General features: G+C 34.9%; 1 protein-coding gene and 1 pseudogene across 1 annotated transcript; both read right to left on the reverse strand.

Moving 5' to 3' along the window:
* Window positions 1-3,700: 3,700 nt before the first annotated feature.
* LOC124828428 (zeatin O-glucosyltransferase pseudogene) lies at window positions 3,701-6,649 on the reverse strand (annotated as a pseudogene).
* Window positions 6,650-6,771: 122 nt separating this feature from the next.
* Window positions 6,772-8,434, reverse strand: LOC148194086 (zeatin O-glucosyltransferase-like). The gene has a single exon (XM_088096612.1). The coding sequence runs from the start codon at window positions 8,364-8,366 to the stop codon at window positions 6,981-6,983; it is 1,386 nt and encodes a 461-aa protein (XP_087952738.1). The 5' UTR covers window positions 8,367-8,434; the 3' UTR covers window positions 6,772-6,980.
* Window positions 8,435-10,822: the final 2,388 nt, after the last annotated feature.

Below are 10,822 nucleotides of genomic sequence, written 5' to 3' on the forward strand. Positions count from 1 at the left end.
CAAATTTGAAAGTAGCATCGTTAATTCTCCAACACTTATTGTCAAATATATCTAATTCAACAAACAAAAAGAGGAGTGAATCGTATGAACGTTAAGTCAGTTTAAGATTGAATGGTTCCATCAATCTCTAATTTTTATAGGATCGATCGATGAGGAAAACAAACGATTGACCTAAAGCGAGAATTAAGACTAAAGATGATTATTAAACTTAAGTACAATCATTATCAGTTTGACCGTAATTAGGCCGACTGACCTTAATCTAAAGGTCATTCCAAAATCTATCAATATAGCTTTGAGATATTATAATGAGTTAATGACATTTAACACGTATTTATTACTATAACTCCTCAGTTTGACTTAACTGATAGTGAAGTAAAGGAAGAACAATAACTTATGCTTGAAATAAGATTAACATAATAAAGAGAGTAGTTGACATTAACTCCACAAATTGAAACAAGAAGCAAATAAAAAACATTACATTTACAATTAAAACAACCGACAACTAAGTCACCAAACATCATCAAAAGACATTATAACTCTAAATATTAGACATTTTAAATTTTACATTTTTATATATTATCACTTTTTAGATTATGTTTTATTTGATCTTGATTTGAATTATATCTTCTTAGAACTACGAGCATGAGTTGTCACTTATTTTCTTTTAGTTAGAAGTTGTCACTTTTGATTTAGATTTTTTAAATTTGAATTAAGTAAATTATTGATATCAGATTTTTAATATTAATTATAAATTTTATTTTATTTGATTTAAATCTCCTTGCAATTGACATAATGTAGACAAAATTGGAAATAAAATAGAAATATACATTTTAATGAAAAAAAAAGTACATAATCCATATGTAATTCATATAATATTACTTACAAATTGCTTTACATATAACATTATCTATGGATATTTTTTTATGTAAATTTATCTACACCTATTATACATATTAATTTTTTTCATATGTAATTTATAAATAATATTCAAATACTTACAGATTTTATAACTTATATACGAATTTTTATCTATAAGAAAATCAATTTTTTTCTCCACATATGACACTATAAGAAAATCAATTTTTACACTATTTCCTACTAATAAAAAATAAAACTGAAAAAAAAAGTACAAAATTACACTATAATTCATAATATTCAATAATTTTATTGAAAATATAATTCTCATATTTCCTATTATGTAATCAATGTTTTCTATATATGTATTGATTTATAAAAATTAAAAAATTATAAAATGCAAGAGATGAGACTCAAATATAGCAAAATTAATAGGAGATAACTAAACTCTCAACTTTATCTTTATCAAACTAATTTTAAATTTTTAATTAAATTAATTTAAACATGCAACAATTTATCTTTACTTTTTATCTTTAATTACTTTATTATTATTTTTTATTTCTATTTTGAACTTAACTCATATTTCTTCTGTTATAAATAGAGTATCTTATGTGTATATTCAACATAAGGGAGAATATCTTATAGATAGTTTTTACTATATTAAACATGATATCAAACCCTGGTTTTTTGGAAAAAATTTCATTGTCCCTATCCACTACAACCGTCATCATTACCGTTAGAATTGTCGTCATTGTTGTCACAGTCGTTGGAACATCAGTTTTGACCAATGACCACACAGTTCTGCTCGTCTCGGTCAGGAGACCACAATACTACCAATATCACTGCCATTGGAGTCCAGATGTGCTCTAACATGCAAATCACAGTTTGCTTCTATCGTCTTTTTTAGTTGATGGTAGTAGTGCATGTGTCTTTGTCTCTGGCGCCGACCACCTTCATTGGATTTGTCGTGACCTCTTCTCTCTAGATCTGACCTTGTTTAATAATTCGGTATAACTTGGTGTGAGGTAGATCATTTAGTCTTTTATTCTGTCTACTTCATACTATATGTTGATGACATCCTTTTTACATGAAGGGACAATCATGACATCTCTCAAAAGAAACAACATCTTTGCAATAATTTTCAGACCAAAAATCTTGGCAAACTTAGATATTTCTTGGGTATTGAGGTGGAAAAATTGTATCCTTATATCTCAAAGGAAGTATGCATTGGATATTTAGAGGAAACTGGATTGATGAATTCAAAATTTGTTGATACATCCATGAATCCTAATACTAAACTTCTACCAAAATAATGGGAGTTTATGATCTTGGCAAACTTAGATATTTCTTGGGTATTGAGGTGGAAAAATGGTATCCTTATATCTCAAAGGAAGTTTGCATTGGATATTTGGAGGAAACTGGATTGATGAATTCAAAATTTATTGATACATCCATGAATCCTAATACTAAACTTCTACCAAAATAAGGGGAGTTTATGATCTTGGCAAACTTAGATATTTCTTGGGTATTGAGGTGGCAAAATCCAATGATGGTATCCTTATATCTCAAAGGAAGTATGCATTGGATATTTGGAGGAAACTGGATTGATGAATTCAAAATCTGTTGATACATTCATGAATCTTAATACTAAACTTCTACCAAAATAAGGGGAGTTTATGTCAAACCTCGAGCAATATAGAAGACTATTGGAAAATTGAATTATCTTACAAATACTCGTTCTCACATTTTCTTTGCAATTAGTGTGGTAAGTCAATTCCTTATAATTCCTCGTATGAAGATGATTTGAATGCAATTATCCGTATATTAAAGGATCTCATGGAAAATGGTTGTTATATGGTTCCAATAACCATACAAGAGTGATTTGTTATTCAAATGTTGATTAGACATGATCTCTTTCTTATAGAAGATCTACATCCAATGTCTCCATTGGTGATAACTTAATTTCTTGGAAAAATAAGAAATAGAGTGTTGTGGTAATATCTAATGTAAAAGCATAATATAGAGCTATTGCTTCAGTCACTTGTGAAGTTATTTGGCTTAAAATATTGTTTAGAGAGTTACAATTTGGATATGTCATTTAAATGACACTTAAACATAACAATCATATTGATTTTTATATTAATTTTAATCTTATTTTTCATGAGAGAATCAAACACATTAAGATTGACTGTCATTTAATTTGGGAGAAGATTGTATCTAGAAACATCAAGATCGAGTTTGTTAATTCAAATAATCAGTTAAACAAATATTTTCACTAAGTTTTTACGGGATTTAGAATTGAGTATGTTTATAACAAGCTTGATACATATGATGCACCAGCTTCACTAAGAGTGTTAGACATGTTAGACTATTAGATATTTTATATAGATAATTTATCTTTATCTTTTATTTTAATTTGTTATTATTTCTTATTTATATTTTACATTTAATTCATTTTTTATTATAAATAGAATATTTATATATTTATATTCAAGGAGATTAATATCATATATATTTTTTATTGTATTAAACCGTAATAATTTAAATATATATATATATATATATATATATATATATAACATACCTTTATATTATTTTTATAACATTTCAATGTCAATTAAAAAAATAAGATATTTACTTTTTGTTTTTGAAGAACTCATTTTAAATTATTTTATATTTTAAAATAAAGATATTATTTTGTTTGAGTGGTTACTTTAGTAGATTGGAGAGTGTGGTTAGCAGAAAATGGAGTTCCTTTCCGATCACCATCGGTGCTTCTTGCATCCATTACGCCTAAAACATGACCATTTTAATCAATAACTACGAAGTACAACTTTCAAACTCATGAACAAAAGCAGTATTGTTTGTATAAAACTGGAACAACTCTTTCAAAATGGCATAACAAGTCAGAATATCCATCCTACAACTTTGCTAGGTAATGTCTTGAGAAAGAGAAATATTCATGCCAAACTTATTTTGGGCTATCTTCATCAACTGTTGTAAAATTCTGATATATTAAACAACAAATCACACAAATAGAAACTGATGAGATTATTTAGTGATATGAGCAATGAAAGAATCCATTTCCATGCGAGAAACTCCACCTACTTCCGTGGACATATGGATGGCACTTTTAAGCCTCGCTGCTCTCTCTCTCATCTCATCACCTTCCTTTGTTTGCATCAACCTTCTCACACCATTCTCAACATCTGATGCGGCCACCAACTCATTCCTCTGTGACCAATCCTTCACAACCAAACCAACCTTCAGAACCTCTGTTATCAGAGCTGCGTTTCTTGGTTGGTCAGAGTGCATGGGCCATGTTGCTATTGGCATTCCCATGGTTATGCTCTCCAAGCACGAGTTCCATCCACAATGGCTCATAAACCCCCCTGTTGAAGGGTGGCTCAGAATTTCCAATTGGGGTGCCCAATCCCTCACAATCAGCCCCTTGCCTTCCACTCTCTCCTCAAATCCATTTGGAAGATGAAGTTCTTTTGCTTCGTTTTCATCAAAGATGTCCCCTTTATCAGCATCTCTCAGCACCCAGATGAACTTCTGTTTGCTTTGTTCCAACCCAGTTGCAACCTGTTGGATCTGTTCCACTTTCAAAGTTGTTGTTGTTCCAAAAGACACATATATCACTGAATTAGGCTCTTGTTTATCAAGCCACTCTATGCATGAGTGCCTTCCTTCTGAATCTTTTTTCTCAATCACTAAAGGGTTAAACGGTCCCAGTGCCCAAATCTTCTTACCAGTGATACCCTCCATCAACTCAGTATAATCACCATCAATTACCCTGCTTGTGTTGTAGATGCTTCCATCGTTGAATTTGAAAAACTGACTTTGTGCAATAAGAAAATCCAAGAATTGGGTTGGGAAGCATCCTTCCAGAGAAGGAACTTTAAGGGCGTGCATGGCTTCAACCGGAGGCCTTCCCATTCTGTCCCAATAGTGAACGTAGACGCTAAAGGCGCATGTGCTGTGAAAAGTGTAATTCTCAACATTAGGTATGTTTGTGGCATCTTGTGCCACTGAAGCCATGGCAGAGTCATGGATGACTATAACCCTTTTGGCTTCAGAGGAGAGGGATAGAAGCAGTTTCCTCACAGGGTCTCGAAGATGCATAGAGGCCTCAAAGGAGGGAATTAGATGAGATGGGAAATCGCTTTCCGGATCTGGAGAAGGGGAAACAAAGGTTGGAACATCAAAGCCATGAAAATGAACGTTAGAAATTGATTCGTGATGTCGAAGTGTGGCTTGGCGCATGTGAGTGACAGTGGAAACATAATGAACTGGTATGTTGTGTGATGAGATAAGGTTTGAGAGATGCAGAAGCTGATTGAGATGGCCTTGTGCAGAGAAAGGTATCAGAACCACTACTACTTGGTTTTTCTGAGCAAGATTTTCTCCATTGGAAGCCATGACCAGGAACTTAGAGATGCTGTTATTCAACTTTGGCAACGAAATTCAGCATAAGAAGAGGCTGGGGTAGTTGGGTCGAATGATGTTTAGGTGTTTACTTTGACTTGTACTATCTTTCTTTATTTTGTATTTTTTTTTTTTGGAAAGTTTACTAAATCATTTTATCTTTTAATGTGTTAAATGAGTATAAATATATCAGTCACTCTATCATGATTTTGTAAAGTATTCAAAGGATGAGAACTGGAGCTATCTTTTTTATTTATTCATGAACCTCTGAGTTTGGCACTAATTTTTGTCATTTATCTCACATTTTAAAATTCAGTCTAATTTTGATTTTCTATTTTAATAACTCAATATATTTCTTTTGTCATTTAAATTTGTTTTTATTTCTCAATTTCTGACACTTTTAACAAAATATAGTTATTTAGATAGGTTTGAACAAATGTGATAGCTTTTAGTCTTTTCAATAGTATTTAAAAACTATAAAATGTAGTTTTTGTTTTGTACACCTCTATCAATCTTAAAATCATGTTAGGATTGGGTTATGTAGTAAAAAATATGAATAATAGCTTATAACAAGGCTTAATTAGGCTTAAGTATTTGATAAATTTAAAAATATTTAATTAATATTTTAATAAAATTTTATATCAATTAAGTATTATTAAATATTTTTGTTAATTAAAAAATATTTTCTAATTATGATCTGTCATATTCTTTCATCGAGTTGTCGTCATATACTATTTTATGATTTTGTAATTTATAATTTTTTTTTTATTTTGTAATTTTATATTTTAAAATTTAATCATAGTTTTATTTAAATTTACAAGTTGTAAAAATATATAACAACCATACAAAAAAATTACTAACTTGTGGTATGGTTAGGACGATGTTGCAGCCGCACGATGGCTCATGCTTCTCCTTGGAGAGGATAAGGACCAATGTCGTGGGAGGAGTCGCAGGAGACACCAAGGCAGTGAAGAGAAACTTCATGTTCTCGTCGGAGTAGAGGGAGCTTCTGAGCAGCTACGACTAAAAGGAGCTGTGACGACGACCCTCCAAAGCCCAGCGGCAAGGAGCAACGGTGGTGACTCTTCAAAAGCCCACCGGAGGCAGCAAAATGGAGCAGCAACGATGACCCTCCAAAGCCCAACAGCGAGAAAAAAACGGAATAGACTGCATGACCACTGAAGAGACGCAACAAAACAACATGGTTGGGAACAACGTCAAATGGAAAACGCAACGATGGAGGAAACCATCATATTAGTTCATTTTATTTTATATTATATTTTCATATTCTTTTGTTTGGACGCCTGCATTTTATATATAAATTCATGGGACAAAGATATTTTAACACATGCAACTATTTTATTTTATTGGTTAGTATATTTAAAACATATTAATCATAAACGGTTATTTATTTGAAACGTATAATCACAAATTGTCACGCCAGTTGTAAAAAAACTTGTAAAAGAGAAAATTATTAAAGAGACATTTTCCAAATTTATAACTCTCATTTTCATTTTGACATGAAAGTAGAAGTGTTGTAAAATGGCAGCTTAGCATCAAATTCATCATAAGTTACCATTCTCAACAAACAGAAAAGCTGTGTATTTTCTTTTTCACACCAACCTATGTTTCTTTAACTTCATCTACCCTATTCAACTGGGAACTACATCATACTACTATCAGCCCATCAGAGACTATTTAGTGATAGGGGCAATGAAAGATTTCATTTCCATGCGAGAATCTCCACCTTCATCCCTTGATATTTTGAAGGCCTTTTTCAGATTCACTGCTCTCTCTCTCATCTCATCACCTTCCCTTGTTTGCATCAACTTTCTCACACCATTCTCAACAACTGAAGCACTCACCAACGACTTCCTCTGCGACCAATCCTTCACAATCAATCCAACCTTCAGAACCTCTGTCACCAAAACTGCGTTTCTCGGCTGGTCTGAGTGCATGGGCCATGTTGCCATTGGCACCCCAAGGGATATGCTCTCTAAGCACGAGTTCCATCCACAATGACTCATAAACCCCCCTGTTGAAGGATGGCTCAGAATTTCCAATTGGGGTGCCCAATCCCTCACAACCACCCCCATGCCTTTCACTCTCTCCTCGAACCCATTTGGAAGATGAAGTTTTTTTGCTTCATTTTCATCAAAGATGTCCCCTTTATCAGCATGTCTCAGCACCCAGATGAACTTCTGCTTGCTTTGTTCCAACCCAGTTGCAACCTGTTGGATCTGTTCCACTTTCAAAGTTGTTGTTGTCCCAAAAGACACGTATATCACCGAATCTGGCTCTTGTTTATCAAGCCACTCCAAGCATGGGTGCCTTACTTTTGATTCTTTCTTCTCAACGGCCAAAGGGTTCAAAGGCCCAAGCGCCCAGACCTTCTTGCCGACCTCGATATTCTCCAGAAACTTAATATAAGGACCTTCAATGGCCCTGCTTGTGTTGTAGATGTTTCCATCGCCGATTTTGAGGAATTCAAGTTGTTCAGTAATGAAATCATTGAACTCGGCGGGAAAACATCCTTCAAGAGAAGGAAACTTCGGGACATGGACTCCATTAAGCGAAGGCTTCCCCATTTCCTCCCAAAAATAAAGGAAGTTGTAAAAAGCAGATGTGCTGTGAAAAGTGTAATTCTCAACATTTGGCATGGTTGTGGCATCTTGTACCACTGATCCCATGAGGAAGTCATAGATGACTATGACCCTTTTGGCTTGAGATGAGAGGGATTGAAAAAGTTTTCCCACAGGCTCTCGAAGATGCATGGAGGCCTCGAATGAAGGAATTAGATGAGACGGGAAATCAGTTTCTGAACTGTTTGAGTTGGGAGAAGGGGAAACAAAGGATGGAACATCAAAGGCATGGAAATGAATGTTAGAAATGGATTTGTGGTGACGAAGAGTGGCTTGGCGAATGTGAGTGACAGTGGAAACATAATGAACTGGTATGTTGTGTGATGAGATAAGGTTTGAGAGATGCAGAAGCTGATTGAGATGGCCTTGTGCAGGGAAAGGTATCAGAACCACTACCACTTGGTTTTTCTGAGCAAGATTTTCTCCATTGGAAGCCATGACCAGGAACTTAGAGAACCTATTACTCAACTTTAACAACGGATTTCAAAGTATTTGTGCCTTGTGTTGTTACTAGGGCTGCATGTCCACACATTTATAGAACCCAGTATAAAAAACCAAACACATTGTTTTTTCAATATAAAGAAATTATAATTATAATTATATATATAATATCTAATATTAATATTGTTAGTAGGAAAGAAAAAATAAAAATTGATATTTACGTGTATTTATAGAAATAAAAAATATTTTAATATTTGTTTATAAACGAGTGATTGATATTATACCACTTATAACTAGGTTAATATTTATTATGAATAATTAAAATTAAAATTTAATTTATGTTTTTTTTAATTTTAATTTAATTAAAATTAAAATTAATTTATATTTTATCATATTAAATATAAATTTATTTTATATTGTGACATCCCAACAAATATATAGCCGATATATATGCAAAGACATCAACAATTTATAATATTAGAAAGCAGTTAAGAGATGTACTTAAAGTATTATAGGATTACAGTCTTCCAGAATTTACTAAGAAATTAAAACTTCAAGTATTCCAAAATATGTTCAGAATTTGAAACTTAAAACATAACAAGGTTCTTCAAAATGACATAAGAGAACTAAGAATTCCTAGTGAGTCTAAGCTACAGCATCATCTTCATTTCTCTCCAATGTTGCCTCCAAAGAAACCTCATCTTCCTCTGCTCACATCCAAGTGGATGATCATTGCAAAAGAAAACACATACAACAAGCACACAAACAAACAAGGGTGAGCTAATTATATGAAAGCATGCATCATATCAAGCACATAACATACAAGACACTAGTAAAAAAACAACATTTAAACTCGCACAATAAGCCTCAGTTTAGGAGAAACCGAAGCCTATCAGAATGCGGTGGCATTTTTGTAATTCTGTCGAACTTATATGCCTCAGTTCAAAGGGAACCGAGACATATAAGTTGTATTACCTCAGTTGCAATTTTAACCGATGCCTAAAACCCTGAAAAATGCTTTGTTAACTGAGGCATATAGGCATTTATTGCCTCGGTTGCACGCAGAACCGAGGCATATAAGCTTCAACCCTAATTTCAAAATTTTTAGCCCTTTTTCTCTTCTTTCTCTTCGAGCTACAACATTCTTCGCACCATTTCTATTCACTGCTTCTTCACCGCCGCCTTGTCCATTTCTCTTCATCGTCGCCCTTTGCCACAACTGTCGTTGTTCTCTCCACGGGTTGTGACCACCACCACCGTTCTCTCCAAGGGATGCCCCCACCAGCGTCGCCGCCACTCTGCCGCGAGTCCACCGCTGTTCTTCTCCTTCATTCCCCTTTCTCTACAATTCCTCTACCCCTCACTCGGTGAGGTTCCGATGGGGTTCCGATGTGCTTAAACGACATCGATTAAATCTTCCCCGCGCTCCCCCATTCGAGCTCACTGCACATCATCCGGTATCGGAGCTCACACCCTCGTCACCATGACAGATTCTAGTGAGCCTCGTCCAACAGCAAAGGCTACGACTTCACCGTGGCCACCTGTCTCCCCCACGAGCGCCTCCCTGTCATGCTCCCACCAGATTCTGCATCTGTCAGCCCTAGGTCCCTGCTGCCATTTCTACTCAGACCCAACCACACCTTTTCAATCCTCTGTTCCGCGTTGCTCTGTGTCCGCGTCTTCCTCTCGTTGTCAGCCCGCCTCCGGTGAGCATCAGATCTCTTCCCGGTTAAAGGTAAGTGCAGCTCGCTTCGTTCCTTTTCTCTCGCTCTCTATTTTGGTCCTTTGTTTTTTCCGATGAGGGTAAAAGGAAAGAGGGTTGGATTTGAAACGACCAAAAATGATGTTGTTTCGGATGAGGGTGTTGATGGGGGAAGAAAGAAGGGTGAAAGTAGAGAGATTGTTGGAGTTAAAACAGAAGAAAATCGTGATGTGATGAGGATTCAAAGAGGGTTTCATCCACCACTCCAGATCGCGAAGCCCAAATCGCGAAACCCTAAATCAGAAAATCCCAATTGGACGTTGTTCAACCTCGCGAGTTCGTCTCCTCCGCCTCGGCCACCATCGCGCGTTTCTCCCTCAACGGCAAGTGGGTCGCCTCCGCATGCCTCCAGTATCGTCAGGATTTGGGGCACACGAAGCTTCTGTGTGTGTTGTGTATTGCTTTGTGGTGTATGTAGGAATTTCTGATATGTTGTTGTTCTTTCTATGAACCCCCAAATGGCTGAGGATGACTGAGGATGGCTGAGGATGGCTGAAAAAATAAAAAAAAAATACGTTACTGCCTCGGTTACCTAACAACTGAGGCATAATCCTATTCTTTTTTACTCGGTCCGTAACCGAGGCATAAAACCTACCATTTTTTACCTCGTTTGTATATGTCTCGATTGTAGAACCGGTGCCTATAAGCAAAAGTAACCGATGCCATTTCCTCTTACTGCACTAGTGAGAGT

The sequence above is a fragment of the Vigna umbellata genome, chromosome 8 (genome assembly GCF_029865625.1).
Source record: "Vigna umbellata cultivar VRB3 chromosome 8, Vumbellata_1.0, whole genome shotgun sequence".
Taxonomy (NCBI): Eukaryota; Viridiplantae; Streptophyta; class Magnoliopsida; order Fabales; family Fabaceae; genus Vigna; species Vigna umbellata.